The sequence below is a fragment of the Theropithecus gelada genome, chromosome 16, assembly GCF_003255815.1.
Source record: "Theropithecus gelada isolate Dixy chromosome 16, Tgel_1.0, whole genome shotgun sequence".
In the NCBI taxonomy this organism is placed as follows: domain Eukaryota; kingdom Metazoa; phylum Chordata; class Mammalia; order Primates; family Cercopithecidae; genus Theropithecus; species Theropithecus gelada.
In genome coordinates this window covers 189312-206886 of record NC_037684.1, presented here as the reverse complement: position 1 = coordinate 206886, position 17575 = coordinate 189312, and the positions used below count along the sequence as shown (strand labels likewise).

Below are 17575 nucleotides of genomic sequence, written 5' to 3'. Positions count from 1 at the left end.
AATAGTATGTGTAAGACAGCGTTCCCAGTGCCAGGTACAAGGTAATTGTCCAATAAGAAGTTACAAATGTTCCTGAGTCACCCTTCTGGGTTCCTCTGCACATCCAATGCTGGACTCTTCATGCCCAAGGAAACATATGGGGCACAAAAGTCAGTGGCACTCAGCTCAGCAGAAGAGGCACAGGAAGGGGATGGGCGGGGTCCTGGCTCCCCCTTTGTCCTTGGGGCCAGGCTTGTGGCCAGCCTGGAAAGACTGACATGAACCCTCCAGCATCTGGGGGTGCCAACCACCAAGAGCAGCACAGTTCTTGTCTACAAGCCACTTGTAGCAGGTGTGAACATTTCATCTTTCCTCTGAGGGTTGCAACTCTCTCCCCAGTCTCGGTCACTGCCTTTGGTTGTACCACTTCCCTTTTATTCTCCCCTGAACCGCCCTCATCTTTGCTCTATGGTGACATCGCCCTGGGGAAGAGAAGCTGAGAGGAACTCCTCACTCAGCTAGCTTCAGGAGCCATGACATCATCTGTACCATGGAAATTCCGCTCACTCTGCTGAGCCCCCACATTTGTCCCAGGCCTCAGAGTCTCTATAAAGAGAGATTCCCAACTCAGTATCAGCACAGGACACAGCTGGGTTCTGAAGCTTCTGAGTTCTGTAGCCTCACCTCTGAGAAAACCTCTCTTCCACCAACACCATGAAGCTGTGCGTGACTGTCCTGTCTCTCCTCGTGCTAGTAGCTGCCTTCTGCTCTCCAGCACTCTCAGCACCAAGTAAGTCTACTTTCACAGCTGCTATTTCCAGAGCCAAGGTGTAGGCAAAATCTTTTTTTCTAGTTGTGGCTGCTCAAACAGTGGGATCTGGAGATAGGACAAAAGGCAGCTAGGAAGATGGCCACGAAATGTACTGCTAAATGTAGAGTCTAGTAGATATTCAATAACATTCAAGTTCCTATTTTCTCAAGAATGAGCAACCAGCAGAGGAAAAGGATGGGTTGGAAGTCAGACTGTTGAAGTGGCTCTGCCTCTAATTACTTGTTCAAGCAAGCCCTGTCCCTCTCTGTGCCTTGGTTTCCCCATCTGTCACATGAAGGGGATGCGATGTGTTCTGAGACTGAATCCGGTTCCAGTCTTCTAGATTTCTTTCTTGTTCTTCTCTGAAGATCCACTATTCAGAATAAGACTCCTGCTCAGGTTAGGTGGGAATGGATACAAGGGACCTTCTTTGGGGTTCTGGTAGCTCCACAAAGATGCTCAATGAAGACGCAAAGTTAGAAGCCAAAATAAACAGCTCCCATGTGCAGTGTTGATCTCACCCTGGCCTTTCCTTTCAGTGGGCTCAGACCCTCCCACCTCCTGCTGCTTTTCTTACACCGTGAGGAAGCTTCCTCGCAACTTTGTGGTAGATTACTACGAGACCAGCAGCCTCTGCTCCCAGCCAGCTGTGGTGTGAGTATCAACCCCTTGGCTGCTCTGGGAGGCAAGGGGGAGGGCTGGATTTTAAAAAGGGGCCTGTTTTGGAGAGGGGGTGATTGAGCAGTGGGGAGGCAGTTCTCAGGGCTGAAGGCTTCAGTGAGAGCAGTGAGGACACAGGGCATGAACTCACTTTTCAAGTGCTGAAGGCGGCTGAGTGGGAGCCGAGAGAGAAGGGGGTTCCTGGGGAGGAAGTTATCCAGAGGACAGGAAAGCAGGGGAAGTTGGACAGGTCACATGAGATAGGGACCAATTTCTTAAACCATGCTAGAAAGACCTGTGGAAAAGTCACTGCCAGGCTAGCAGGGGATGGGGAGATCTGTTCATATTGATTGCAATGCCCATTGGTTCCTAATCTGGGCAACCCCTGGGGCCCACAGCTAACTCCAGTGGGTGGAAGTTACAGGGAGTCTGGTTCCAGTGCTGCCCCAGGAAGGATCCCATGCACCAGAGCTGCCCACATGGACCATGGTCAGGCAGAGGAAGATGCCGACCACAGGAAGGGATAAAGCCAGATGACCTCAAAGGTCTCATGGGATTCTCATCTGTCCGTTCCTTGTTCTACAGATTCCAGACCAAAAGAGGCAAGCAAGTCTGCGCTGACCCCAGTGAGACCTGGGTCCAGGAGTATGTTAATGACCTGGAACTGAACTGAGCTGCTCAGAGACAGGAAGTCTTCAGGGAAGGTCACCTGAGCCTGGATGCTTCTCCATGAGACGCATCTTCTCCATACTCAGGACTCCTCTCCACAGTTCCTGTCCCTTCTCTTAATTTAATCTTTTTATGTGCTGTGTTATTGTATTAGGTGTTATTTCCATTATTTATATTTGTTTAGCCAAAGGATAAGTGTCCCCTGTGGGGATGGTCCACATTCACTGTTTCTCTGCTGTTGCAAATACATGGATAACACCGTTAATTCCATGTGTTTTCATAATAAAACTTCAAAATAAAATGCAGACAGTTTCTTTGTGATTTTAATTTGATTTAGGGGTAAAAGGAATTGCCTGGTACTTTTGGGCGGGGGCAAACTACAGTTTCTAAAAGGAGTAAGATTGAGAAATTGCTGACTTCTTAATATGAGCTCTGGGCTGAGCACTCTTCATACATGCTCTCACTGCATACTTTCAACAAGGGTTTTTACACCCTTATGAAGTAGGGACTGTTGTCCCCAGTTTCACAGTTAAGGAAACAGAGGCACAGAGAGGTGAAGTGACTTGTTGAGGCTCGTAGGTCTGCTTGAGGAGTGTCATGAAAGAATGCCCCCAAAAAGGAGCTTATCATTTCAACATCTTGAGGGGAAGTTGTAAACAGGGGAAGCAGCACAGCAAAGAGGGAAGAAGAGTGAGAAAAATGACTTCATCCTCTTATTATCAGCATAACATTGGGAAAGTCATCTTGCCTTATTAGATCTCAGTGTTCACACCTGTGAAATGCGGATAATATTAAACACTGCGAAGGGCTGTTATAAGGTGATATGTAAAGCATCCATCATGGGACCGGGCACCTGGAAGATTCTCTCCTTCCCTCTCTGAGCTTCAGCCTTTTCAATTAAAATGGACCCAGCAATTATCAGGATCATCATGAGGATTAGATTAGTTGACAGATCAGCACTCTAAAGCCCAAGCTACTGTGAAGTGTTGTCATGAGGACAGAAGGATGGAGGTCTGGTTTTTTTTATTTTTATTTTTATTTTTTGAAACAGAGTCTTGCTCTGTTGCCCAGGCTGGAGTGCAGTGGCGCGATCTCGGCTCACTGAAAGTTCCGCCTCCTGGGTTCATGCCATTCTCCTGCCTCAGCCTCCTGAGTAGCTGGGACCACAAGTGCCCACCACCACACCACGCCGGGCTAATTTTTGTATGTTTAATAGAGACAGGGTTTCACCGTGTTAGCCAGGATGGTCTCGATCTCCTGACTTCATGATCCGTCTTCCTAGGGCTCCCAAACTGCTGGGATTACAGGCGTGAGCCACGGCGCCCAGCCAGAGGTCTGGTTTTGTTTGGAAGTGTTGCAGGAGTAACCTAAAGTCACTTCTACTTAATTATCCTTCAATCAGAACTGCCTATTCCATGGGTCAGAGACAACACGGCTCCGAAACAGAATTACATGCACAATAAAGCCTGATCCTCAGGACATAGACTTGTAGTCTACTAAAGCTAACAGGAAACTTTAGACCATCTGGTCCAAGCCTCTCATTTTATGGAAACTGAGGGCCAAGACCTGGAAGTAACGTGCCACATGCCACTCAGCGAGTACAGAGCAGAGCAGGACCCTGGCCAGTGCCAGCTCCCAGGCTTGGGCCCTTTCCTGCACACCTTCCCTAGTGACACCCTCTGTGGTCCTCAAAAGGGGGACCGGTTGAGTAAGGACAAGGCCGAGACTACCTTGACAATCCTTTGAGTGTTCTTAGTCCTATGCAAAAGCAGAATTGGGGCCCTGTACTTCTCTCGAGTCAACAGACACAATTCCCTTTCTGTTCTGCCCTTAGTCACCTCCGTCATTCTACAGCCCCAGTGGAAGCCTCCTTCAGATTCTGCTAGGACTGAGAGAAGGAGGTTAGGGGGCAGAGCTCATCCAAAACAGGTGTGAGGAGAGGCTAACAGCAAAGAATGTGCCTGGCTGTAGTTTCTGCTTTCATTTGCCTAGATCTGAGCTGTCTAATACGTTAGCCACTGGCCAAAGCAGCTATTAACATTTTCATTGCATTTAATTAAAATGAAATAAAATTTAAAATTTAGTTCCTGAGTCACACTAGTCACATATCAAGTGCTCAGCAGCCCTTGGCAACATGGTTAGTTCCCACGTTGGACAGCACGGATTTTGGACTTTCTGTCCATCATTGCAGAAAGTTCCCCTCGAGAGCACTCTCCTAGAATGTTCTGAGAGCCTACAGAAAGTGAAGGGAGGGGCAATTGGGATGACCTGTAAGATTAAGGTGTGGATTTGGAGAAAGATACACAATTCTATTATAGGGGATGGGATGGGAGAGCAAATGGATGACCCCAGGCCAGAGACAAGGTATAGATCACTATGGTAGCTGAATAATGGCCCCCAAGACATCCACATCCTATTCCCCAGAACCTGTGAATGTCACTTTATATGGCAGAAGGGACTCTGGAGATATGATCAAGTTATGGATCTTGAGATGAGTGGTTGCCTTGAATTACGTGATCAGGCCATAAATGTAGTTGTAAATGTCCTTATAAGAGGGAGGAAGAGAAAAATTTGGCAATAGAGGAGAAGGTAGCAATGTGACCACAGAAGCAAGATGCTATGCTCCTGGCTTGGAAGATGGAGGAAGAGACCAGGAGCCAAGAGGTGTGATGATGCAGCTCTGGAAGCTGGAAAAGGCAAGGAAGTGGTTCCCCCACTAGAGCCTCCAGAGGGAGTGCGGCCCAGGGAAACTAGTTTCAGACTTCTCACCTCCAGAACTTTAAGAGAATAAATATGTGGTTATAAGACGCTAAGTGTGTGGTAAGGTTTTTTTTGCAGCAGTAGGAAACAAATACAACCACCAACTGACGCATCACCGAGGTGACCCCCAATAGCTCAGTGTGGCAGGAAAGGGAACATTCTAGAGGGTGAGCCAAACCTCCCTGCAGGAGGGACCCAGGGTGAAAGGGACACACCTCAGGGAGATGGACTATAATGAGGAGAGGCATCCCAAGGGGAGATCTGCTTCAGCAACTGAGTTCTGGGCCTGAGGTGTGACCCAGGGTCCAAGACCCTTAGGAAGCGTGCCTCTTCTAGAGACACCTAGGGCGCTCTGAGGGGTCCTGGATTCCTATCTGGGAGAGTCCATCCTCTCATCTGTCAGATGCAGCCCAGAGCAGAGCCATGACCTGTCTCTGGTTCATCGTTAGTGAGCAGGCAGGGCTAGGGCCAGAATCAAGGTCTCCTCCCTCACGATGGAGTCCCTTTCCCATTCAGCAAATGGGAAGGGAGGAGCTCAGCTCCACAGAGGCAGGACCACCAGGGAAGGCTGCAGGAGGCCCGGGCAGCCTCATGAAGAAATGCTTCACCAGGAATTACAAACGGCAGCACGGAATCCTCGAAGTGGGGCAATGTGGGACTTCACCTGTTGCACAATATGAGACTGTTTTTTCCTTTCTCCTCTTTTCATACAACTTCCTTTTCTCACCCTGGGCCCAGAGATCTGGAATCTGCTTACTTGACATTCCAGTTGAGGTTTCTCCAGGTTTCTGGGTGGGGGCAAAAGCCAGAACAGACAAAGCAGGACACTCAATAGGAACTATGGATTATGGAGCAATCTCTAGACATCTGGCCTGTCTTCCTGCTCCTTGCAGTGCCCGCCTCCCCCAGCTCACTCTCCAGTGGACACGTTCATGCAAACATGTCCTTATCCCCCATCGCACCTCAACCTGGAACCCTCCATCGTGCTCCCATTGACACAGGCATTTTCCTCCAAGGAGGCCAGGAGCCGAGCAAGCAGAGGCAGGGATCAAGGGAGCAAGATGAGCTGAGGATGGTGACAAAGCCACAGCTCTTCCTGGAGGCTGAGACCAGCGACCAGTAGCAGTCCTGTGCTGCAGTCTGCATTCACCCTTTACAGACCTGAGGGCCTTAATGCCCTCTCTTTCCCACTTATATCTACCTATTCTCCTGTCTAAACTCCTTCCTGCTTGGGTTCCCACTGAGTCTAGCATACAGGAAAATTGAAGACAAGAACTGAGAGACAAAATCATGGTGCATTTTTCTACCTTTTAAATAGTTTCATTTTTAGATACAGTCAACACTTCGTATATGTGGGTTCCACAACTGTGGATTCAACCAATGATGGATGGAAAATATTTGAGGAAAAAAACCCACAATCGGTCAAGTGTGGTGGCTCACACCTGTAATCTCAGCACTTTGGGAGGCCAAGGTGGGAGGAATATTTGAACTTAGGAATTCGAAACCAACCTGGGCAACATAACAAGACCCCGTCTCTACAAAAAAGTACCAAAATTAGCTGGGTGAGGTGGCAAATATCTGTAGTCCCAGCTACTTGGGAGGCTGAGGCAGGAGGATTGCTTGAGCCCAGGAGGCAGAAGTTACAAACAGCTCAGATGACGTGACTGCACTCCAGCCTGGATGCTAGAGCAATATCCTGCCCAAAAACTAAAAAATTTAAAAAAATAAAAAATAAAAAAATGCAGTATAACAACCATCTACATTTACATGTATTAATAGCATTTACATTGTTTAGATATTCCAAGTAATCTAGAGATTAAAGTATAGGAGAGGATATGCATAGGTTATGGGCAAATACTATACTATGTTACGTCAGAGACTCGAGCATATGTAGATTTTGGAAGCCATGAGAATTCCTAGAACTAATCCCCTGTGGATACCAAGGGATGGCTCTATATGATAAATGTGTAAAATATATATATATATAGGAGGAATGAGAAAATCAAAATTAATTTTTTTCAGGGAAGATGGGCTTGATGGGACTTGATGGAGGATGGTCTGGGAGACTCTCCCCTTCTATGGAAACATTCCCCACTGGGAGACCAGCACAGCTGCAGGGAAATCATTTCTTCAGGCTGTGTTAGTTGCTTCTAAATCTGAGGACCTATGTCCCTGGGCTCCTCAAGGAGACGTTTGTTATTTACAGTGACTCCTGATTCATTTCCTTCGGGGGTCCTCTTGTCTTTCTGCTAGGGACTTGGAAAAGGAAAAATGGGCCTAGCCTCCCAGCCTACATCTTTCTCCTCTGTTGAATGTTTCCTTGTGATTGTGTAAGTTAACACTTAATAAATCCCACATATATGTATATATGTACATATATATGGGATATATATATGGGATTTACATATATGTGGGATTTATCTATTTTTATTTATATCATATATTTATTTATATATATCCTATTTTTTTAATATATATATATCCTATTAGTTCTGTCCCTCTAAGAGAACCCTGACTAACACAGATTTTGGTACTGGGGTGGTTCTAGAGAAACAGAATATTAAGGATGGAGTTCTTTCAATGGTTTTGGGGTTTCTAGAGTTGGCTGCTTAATATGGTTAGACCCCAAAATGCTAAGGACTCTACATCTCATAGTATGGAGAACACTGATAGTCCTTGGTGTGAACTGTTTAGAGAGTTAAGCAAGGTAAATGCATTTGACATGCTTGATTCACTTCTTGTGAGTGGCAAGGAGTTTAATGATTCTATACATAATACCTTTGACCATATGTGGAGAACCAAGGAACATAGCGAAGCTGGTTGGTTGCCCCTGAGTTCAATAGACAAAGTAATGAAAGAAAATGATGAACTCAGGGATTCTGTCTCCTGGCTTCAGAAGCGGATACTGAGCCTCAAATCTGCTAAGATTGACCTGAGTGAGACCCTTATCTCCTGTACAGAAAGAGCTGAAATTGTGAAAAAACTGACACAAACTCTTATCGTGCAAGTGGCTGACCTGCAACAAAAGGCACATGTATAGCCTCACCAGGTGTCTACTGTTAAAGTGAGGGCATTGATTGGAAAATAATAGGACCCTGCAACTTGGAATGGGGAAATGTGGGAGGACCCAGATGAAGCTGGGGTCACTGAGTTTGTAAACTCTGATGAACCTCTTTTGCCAGAAGGAACAGCTTCCCCATCTCCAGTAGTGGCAACATCCCCTCCTCGACCCATGTTGCCATCAGCCTTTCCTCCTTTGTCTGAGGAGATAAAGCCTGTGCTGCCTGAGGCAACAGGGATGGCCTCCCCTGAGGCAGTTGCCAGGCAAAATAATGTTGATTCTCCTCAGGAGCCACCCCAACACCCCCGTTTCCTGGTCCACTACATTGATGACAGTATAGGCCTGTAACTAGACTAAAGTCTGGTCCATTACATTGATGACAGTGTAGACCTGTAACTAAAGTCCCGGTGGGCCCCTGGAGGTAAGGTTGAGAGTGTGACCCATGAGGAGGTGCACAGCACTTTAAAAGAACTATTTGAGTTCTCTAATTTATAAAAACAGCAATCTGGAGAACAGGCATGGGAATTGATGTTACGAATATGGGATAATGATGGAAGGAACATAGAGTTGGATCAGGCTGAATTTATTGATGTGGGCCCACTAAGTAGGGACTCTGCATTTAATGTTGCAGCTTGGAGAGTTACAAAAGATTGTAATAGTTTATTTGCTTGGTTAGCTGAAATGTGGATTAAAAGATGGCCCACTGTGAGTGAGCTGGAAATGCCTGATTTCTCTTGGATGAATGTACACGAAGGGATCAATTGGCTTAAGGAGATTGGGATGGTGGAGTGGATTAGTAACTTTAGACCTACTCATCCCAATGGGGAGGGTCCAGAAGATATACCCTTGACCAATGCCTTGAGAAATAGATTTGTGAGTGCAGCACCAGCATCTTTGAAGAGCCCTGTGATTGTTCTTCTCTGTATGTCACATTTAATGGTGGGAACTGCAGTCACTCAACTACAAAATTTAAATACAATGGAAATAATTGGATCCTAAGGTAGCAGGGGCTAAGTGGCAGCACTCAACCATCAAAGGCAAGGTGGGCATAGCTACTGTAATGGACAGCAGAGGCAAAGTGGCAATCAGAATAATCTGGAATAATCTGACTCGTGTAGAGCTCTGGCATTGGCTAATTAATCACAGTGTTCCTAGAAGTGAAGTTGATAGGAAGCCTACTGCATTCCTACTGAAATTTTACTGAGAACTTCCAGGGCGAATGGACAAAAGACTAATTTGAATTGTAAAAACAGAGAATCATGACCCCTCAATCAATTTCCAGGATTGAGCCTGTTTAGAGACCCAGAACCCCTTGAATGAAGGGGAGGCCAGGTCACCTTGAGGAAGGACCCCACTACATTATTGACAATTTAGGCAGTGAATCTTTCTCCCACCCTTCCCCAAGGAGACCTCCAGCCTTTTACTAGGGTAACCGTGCATTGAGGAAGGAGAAATGATCATAAATTTTGGGAGACTTCTGGACACTGGCTCTGATTTGGTGTTGATTCCAGGGGACCCAAAATGTCACTGTGGTCCTCCAGTTAAAGTAGGGGCTTATGGAGGTCAGGTAATTAATGGAGTTTTAGCTCAGGTCCGACTTACAGTGGGCCCAGTGGGTCCCTGGACTCATGCTGTGGTCATTTCCCCAGTGACAGAATGCATAATTGGCATACACATACTCAGTAACAGGCAGAACCTCTACATTGGCTCCCTGACTGGAAGGGTGAGGGCTAATATGGTGGGAAAGGCCAAATGAAAGCCATTAAAGCTGCCTCCACCTAGAAAAACAGTAAATCAAAAACAATATCACATCCCTGGAGGAATTGCAATTAGTGCTACCATCAAGGACTTGAAGGATGCAGGGATGGTGATTCCCACCACATCTCCATTTAAGCCTCCCATTTGGCCTGTGCAGATGACGGATCTTGGAGAATGACAGTGGATTATCGTAAGCTTAACCAAGTGGTGACTCCAATTGTAGCTGGTTTCCAATGAAACCAGATGTGATTTCATTGCTTGAGCAAATTAACATGTCTCCTGGTGCCTGGTGTGCAGCTATTGACTTAGCAAATGCCTTTCTCTCCATTCCTGTCCACAAGGCCCACCAGAAGCAATTTGCCTTCAGCTGGCAAGGTCAGCAATATACCTTTACTGTCCCACCTCAGGGGTGTATGAACTCTCTGGCTTTGTGTCATAATATTATTCAGAAAGACCTTGATCACTTTTTGCTTCTGAAAGATATCACACTGGTCCATCACAATGATGACATTCTGATCATTGGATCCAGTGAGCAAGAAGTAGCAAACACACTGGACTTATTGGTGAGACATTTGCATGCCAGAGGATGGGAAATAAATCTGACTAAAATTCAGGGTCATTCTACCTCAGTAAAATTTCTAGGGGTTCAGTGGTGTGGGGCCTGCCAAGATATTCTTTCTAAGGCAAAGGATAAGTTGCTGCATTTGCTCCTCCTACAACCAAGAAAGAGGTACAATGCCTAGTGGGCCTATTTGGATTTTGGAGACAACACATTCCTCAATTTGGTGTGTTACTCTGGCCCATTTATTGAGTGACCTGAAAGGCTGCCAGTTCTGAGTGGGATCCAGAGCAGGAAAAGGCTCTACAACAGGTACAGACTGCTGTGCAAGCTGCTATGCCACTTGGGCCATATGACACAGCAGATCCAATGGTGTCTGAGGTGTCAGTGGCAAATAGGGATGCTGTTTGGAGCCTTTGGCAGGCTCTCATAGATGAATCAATGCAGAGGCCTCTAGGATTTTGGAGCAAGGCTCTGCCATCTTCTTCAGATAACTACTCTCCTTTTGAGAGGCAGCTCTTGGCCTGTTACTGGGCTCTGATGGAAACTGAACGTTTGACTATGGGTCATCAAGTCACCATGCGACCTGAACTGCCTATCATGAGCTGGGTGTTTTCTGACCCATCTAGCCATAAAGTTGGCCATGCACAGCAGCATTCCATCCTCAAATGGAAGTGGTATATATGTGATTGGACTTGAGCAGGTCCTGAAGGCCAAGTAAGTTACATGAGGACATGGCTCAAATGCCCATGGTCTCCACTCCTGCCACCCTGCCTTCTCTCCCCCAGCCTGCACCAATGGCCTCATGGGGAGTACCCTATGATCAATTGACAGAGGAAGAGAAGACTAAGGCCAGGTTCACAGATGGTTCTCCATGATACACAGGCACCACCCGAAAGCGGATAGCTGCAGCACTACAGCCTCTTTCTAGGACATCCCTGAAGGATAGCAGTGAAGGGAAATGTTCCCAGTGGGCAGAATTTCAAGCAGTGCACCTGGTTGTGCACTTTGCATGAAAGGAGAAATGGACAAATGTGCAATTATATACTGATTCCTGGGTTGTAGCCAATGGCTTGGCTGGATGGTCAGGGACTTGGAAAAAGCATGATTGGGAAATTGGTGACAAATAAATTCGGGGAAGAAGTATGTAGGCGGACCTTTTTGAGTGGTCAAAAACTGTGAAGATATTTGTATCCCATGTGAGTGCTCACCAACAGGTGACCTCAGCGGAGGAGGAGGAGTTTAATAATCAAGTGAGTAGGACGAGCCGTAATGTGGACACCCTCAGCCTCTTTCCCCAGCCTCCCCTGTCACTGCCCAATGGACCCATGAACAAAGTGGCCATGGTGGCAGGGATGGAGGTTATGCATGGGTTCAGCAAGATGGACTTCCACTCACCAAGACTGACCTGGCTATGGCCACTGCTGAGTGTCCAACTTGCCAGCAACAGAGACCAACACTGAGCCCTCGATATGGCACCATTCCTCGGGGTGATCAGCCAGCCACCTGGTGGCAGGTTGATTATATTGGACCTCTTCCATCATGGAAAGGGCAGAGGTTTGTCCTCACTGGAATAGACACTTACTCCTGATACAGGTTTGCCTATCCTGTATGCAATGCTTCTGCCAAGACTACCATCCATGGACTCATGGAACTGCCTTATCCACCAGCATGGCATTCCACACAGCATTGCCTCTGACCAGGGCACTCACTTTACAGCTAACAAAGTGTGGCAGTGGGCTCACGCTCATGGAATTCACTGGTCTTACCTCGTACCCCATCATCCTGAAGCAGCTGGACTGATAGAATGGTGGAATGGCATTTTGGAGTCACAATGCCAATGCCAACTAGTTCACAATACTTTGCAGGGTTGGGGCAAAGTTCTCCAGAAGGCCGTGTATGCTCTGAATCAGCCTCCAATATATGGTACTGTTTCTCCTATAGCCAGGATTCAGGGGTCCAGGAATCAAGGGGTGGAAGTGGAAGTGGCACCACTCACCATCAACCCTACTGATCCACTAGCAAAATTTTTGCTTCCTACTCCCACAACATTGTGTTCTGCTGGCCTAGAGGTCTTAGTTCCAGAGGGAGGAACACTGCCGCCATGAGACACAATGACAATTCCATTAAACTGGAAGTTAAGATTGCCACAGGGACACTTTGGGCTCCTCCTACCTTTCAGTCAACAGGCTAAGAATGGAGTTACAGTGTTGGCTGGGGTGATTGACCCAAACTATCATAATGAAATCAGACTACTACTCCACAACAGAGGTAAGAAGGAGTATTCATGGAATACAGGAGATCCATTAGGGAGTCTCTTAGTATTACCATGCCCTGTGATTAACGTCAATGGGAAACTACAACAGCCCAATCCAGGCAGGACTGCAAATGACCCAGACCCTTCAGGAATGAAGGTTTGGGTCACTCCACCAGGAAAACAAACAAACAAACAAACAAAACAACAACAGCAAAAACAAGACTTACTGAGGTGCTTGCTGAAAGCAAAGGGAATACAGAGTGGGGAGTAGAAGGCAGTCATCAATACCAGCTACGACCACATGACTAGCTGCAGAAACGAGGACTGTAACTGTCATGAGTATTTTCTCCTTCTTTTGTTAAAAACATGTTTGTGCATGTCTAGACTTGTACTAAGAAAATATCTTCATTTTATTTTCTTTTTCTTTTCCTTTTCCTTTATTATGTGACATAAGATTTATTGGCTTCACATCAGCATTTAAGTATTGTTCACTTTATGTAATAGTATTTGGGTTGGGGATTGGTGTGTTTCTGGTTGTGCAAAGGATAATTGTATTATGTTACACGTAATTATGACCTCATTATTGTCTTTATTTGAAGATTATCTATGATCTTAGGAGATGTGCATGGGTTCAAGTTGACAAGGGGTGGACTTGTGATGGTTAATACTGAGTGTCAAATTGATTGGATTGAGGGACACAAAGTATTAATCCTGGGTGTGTCTGTGGGTGTTGCCAAAAGAAATTAACATTTGGGTCAGCAGGCCGGGGAAGGCAGATCCACCCTTAATCTGGTGGGTACAATCTAATCAGCTTCCAGTGAATATAAAGCAGCCTGAAAAACATGAAAAGGAGAGATGGGCCTAGCCTCCCAGCCTACATCTTTCTCCCATGCTGGATGCTTCCTGCCTTCGAACATCAGACTCCAAGTTCTCCAGTTTGGGAACTCGGACTGGCCCTCCTTGCTCCTCAGCTTGCAGATGGCCTATTGTGGGACCCTGTGATCATGTAAGTTAATACTTAATAAATCCCCTTTACATCTGTCTATCTATGTATCTGTCTGTCTGTCTGTCTATCTGTCAATCATATATCTATCCAATTAGTTCTGTCCCTCTAAGAGAACCCTGACTAATACAGTGGCCATGGAATAAAGCCTGCACTACTTGACACTTGCTTTTGGTTTTGTATATTGACTTCACAGCACTAAACATGGAAAGACTCCATTTGTATGGGGACCAACTTTGTTGGTAACATATCCAGTTCCCTTTCCTAGAAGCAATGAATAATTGCTACCACTCTTTTATGAATGCATCTGGAGATTCCCCAGCCTTTTAGAAGTGTCAGAGAAGGGAACAGCAAATGCGATAATGGGGACTGCCCAAATGATCAGGGCCTTAGGTTTCTAGCTTTTATCTTGAAAGTACTTTAGTCCTCTCCTCCTACAGGCCTAGATTTACAAAGCTTTTGACAGCTGTGCTCTGGGACAAATTGAATTCTGACATAAAACCTTTTCTTGAGATTTGAAAATGCTACCTTTTCTCCCCTTTACTCTGTTCCATAAATAAGAGGTTGCTGGAAACATCCTTGATAAGTTTCGTAAAACTGCCTGCTTCATGTAATGCTTACAAATTTCACAGTCAACGACTTTCTTGTGAAAAAAAAAAAAAAAGTAACTGTTTTCCTCCATAATTAAATTTAGCTTTTCAATCTCAATTTCTTTTGGTGGCAGAAATTTAATCTGACCAATAAGGAAACAAAGTTTCTTGCTGTTTTTATTTTTTTTCCAATTGAGAATCTTCCATCTCCCATCCTTCTTCCTCTTCTCTCCTCCAGTTCTTCCCAGGGCCCCTCTGCATTCTGGAAGGCTGGAGTGTGATTGAGCTGTCAGGGGATGCAGGACTCTCACTCATGATTGACCCTGACCCCTGACAGCCACTGATGAGGTGCATTTCAACCTTGCTGGCCCCTGCCGGGTCACTTGTCCTGCCATGTCCTCCTGGGTCAGGGCTGTGACTCTGTCCCGTGTCCCACCCTAAGCTTCTCTGAGCTTACCAGGCCAGGGGCTTCTTGGAAAAACTGGTGGTGTTCACGGGCACACCTCCCTCCTGCCCCCTGCACCTACAGTCCTCCCTCTTCCTAGGCAGGATGGCGGCCCTATTGGGGTCATTCTCAGATGTCCAGCTTTCTGGCTCACATTTTTCACTTCGTTGTCTCACGAATGTCTATCTGATTTTCTCTCAATACATCGGAAACTAGCTTTTAAAAATTATCATTAATTTAAAAATGCATATATTACTAATGGTATCATCCCTATCCCCATTGTCTTTGGAGGTTTGACCTTAGGAGCACCTTCTCCTTCCCACACTCAAATCCTTTTCTCTCACAAAGTCCAGATCCTGAAATGCACTTTCAGAACTATTTTGTCTGAGTTTAAAAAAAAAAAAAAAAAAGTACTGAGGAACTCAACTGACTTGTTTGTTTAAACTCTATCCACCCTCCCCTGCCGGCAGTGAGTGTGGAAGATGATGATTGCTGGCAAAACAGGGGAGTGGGAGTGAAGGTTAGAAAGCCAGGGACAGGGGACACTTGTGCTGCCGGGGTGTTGTCTGGGCAATGATGCTGCCTGTGGTGAATTCACATTCACCTCTAGAATGGGTTTCTGGCTTTGCTGGAGAAAGGCTTTTATTGGGTGTCATTAGTAATAACGTCAAAGGTGGCTGGGAGGCGGGGGAACCGTCCCTTGTTAGGGAAGGTTTCATGATTTAGGGCGTCTCCTTTCTGATCTTTCAAATCAAGAAAACTCTCTGGGGAATAATAAGAGCTATGTTCTTTCTAATGTGGTATGAAAGTCCTGAATATTTGCTATTGCTTTTACAGAAATGACTAATTCTCAATCTATGTCAGGGAGATTCTCAGCCCTGATTTTGAGATGATGGCATTGGGAAATAGGCATCACTGCATGAAGTTGCTACCCCTTATGCAGGCCTCCTTGGTGGCCTGTGTCATTGTTGTGGGTTTCAACTATTTCAACTACTAGATTGCGACCAGCTCCCCACCACCCACCCCTTGCCAGGTGTGGATGAGGAGCGGGAAGGCAGGGTCCACAGGGTGGCCATGGAGAGTGGCTCTGTGCAGGTGAAAAAGAATGAGCTCCAGGGAGGGCTGGAAAAGCAATGAGATCAGCTCAGCCAAATCCAGTCCAGCCACAGCTTTTAGCTGGAGAGCACTGACAAGCTGTCCCAGGATGAAAAGGGGGTTTTAGTGAAGAGTATCACTTGGGTGAGAGGCTCATAGGAGTCCTGCAAGACCAGCTAAAGGATACACAGGAATTACAGCAAGCCGTAGCAGGATGGCCTCCAGTTTCAGAAGGGCCGGATCAACTTGGAGAGCAATGCATCTGACCCAGTGCATTGACTGAATGAAGGAGGCAAAGGAGCCATGTGAGGAGCCCACAGAAGAGGTCACCAAAAAGGGAAATGAAGCTGTAGCTTCCAGACACCTGAGTGGAAAAAAAGACCAGAGTCAGCAGCTCCAAGCCCTCAGAGAGCCTCGGCCTGAATGGCAGGATGCCTGCTGAGGTGCCACCGGGGAAGGGAAACAGGCCCAGCAATAGTGAGTCCCAGACAGCAGCCCCCATTTCTGAGGTGGCTTTAGATTTGAAGGGACAAAGTGAGAAAGAGGACACCAATGAGATCCAGGTGGTCACTGAGGAGGAGCCTTGGAGGGACAGCCTGGCCAGGAGCAGGTGGTGGAAAACACACCTGTGGTGGGAGAGGCTTTGGGGAAGCTGCCGCACTGGGCCACACACCCCACAGGTGCCAGCTGCCCTGTTGGTAAGCCAGGAAGCTCAGAATACTGGAGGCGCTGAGCAGGACCAGCCTGTCCTCCCCCAGTGGCAGGAGGAGGAAGCTGCTGGGGAAGGGAGAAAGCTGCAACCACTGGGAGGAGATGCTGCCTACAGCATGGATGGAAATGAGGCAGAATCGGAAGCAGAGGATCAGGCAGCCCTTACAGAGGATGATGAAAACTTGCAGCTGTTAATGCCAGAGATCAGCAAAGAGACACCAAAAATCATGACCAGCTTTTCATGGGCAGCCTTTCATACGGAATCACACACTCTGAATCTAAATGGAGTCACGTATTTCACATCAGGACTGAACAGAGATCACTACCAAATATTCATGAGGGACTGAATACGCAAAACCAGGGAAGGTACTAGGTAACATGTATGTACAGTGGAGTTGTCTGTACTTTATTAGGAAAAAATGGAACGATCTTTAAGACAGTTTGTGGGGGGTGCTTTTGAAATGTCTAATAAGATGTCAAAATTGGTGAAAGTCTTTTGGCCGATAGGTATTTTGTGAGAAGATCAACACCAAAAATAGAACCCAAGCTCTCTTTCAAGTAAGGTGACAGTGGTGCTTGTTTATTCTGGAGTATAATAATTTTGTGTGGAAAAAAGCAGCCTGTAGGAAGAGTCGCTCTTCCACTGTGAAGGAGAGGCTGGTTGCAGGTAGAGAACTCTGGGTTCCTTCTGGAGTTCTCCTCTTCTCCACACATGGGGCAGAGCGCTGTTTCCAGCCTGTTATTCCTGTTTCACTGGTACCCACTGAATGACTGGCATACGCACTGTGCACCCCCGACTCTGACAACCAATGGCCTAGAGCAGCAGTCCCCAGACCCCGGGCCACAGACTGGTACTGGTCCGTGACCAGTTAGGAACGGAGCCACACAGCAGGAGGTGAATTGTAGGCCAGCGAGAAGCTTCATCTGTACTTATAGCCACTCCCCATCGCTGACATTACTGCCTGAGCTCCGCCTCCTGTCAGGTCAGCCGCAGCATTAGATTCTCATACAAGTGCAAACCCTATTGTGAACTGTACATGTGAAGGATCTAAGTTGTGTGCTTCTTAAGGGAATCTAATGCCTGATGATCTGTGACTGTCTCCCATCACCCACAGATGGGGACCATGTAGTTGCAGGAAAACAAGCTCAAGGCTCCCACTGATTCTACATTATGGTGAGTTGTGTGATTATTTCATTATATATTACAGTGTAATAAT

At 46.5% G+C, this 17575-nt stretch overlaps 1 protein-coding gene across 7 annotated transcripts in view; it reads left to right on the top strand.

The window, feature by feature from the left end:
• The first annotated feature begins 328 nt into the window (after positions 1-328).
• LOC112609927 (C-C motif chemokine 4) overlaps positions 329-17575 on the top strand; it is a 29351-nt gene continuing 12104 nt past the window's right edge. Inside the window, exons 1-3 of one of the 7 annotated variants that reach the window (XR_003116251.1) lie at positions 329-769; positions 1330-1444; positions 2036-2401. Coding sequence is in view for 6 of the 7 variants with exons in the window: in XM_025363130.1 (XP_025218915.1) it covers positions 694-769; positions 1849-2123 (351 nt within the window). In the remaining variant the exon portion in view is untranslated. Of the gene's footprint in view, positions 770-1329; positions 1445-1848; positions 2427-17575 lie in introns of those variants that run through there. The other 6 variants (XM_025363132.1, XM_025363133.1, XM_025363134.1 and 3 more) reach the window with 6 other exon arrangements.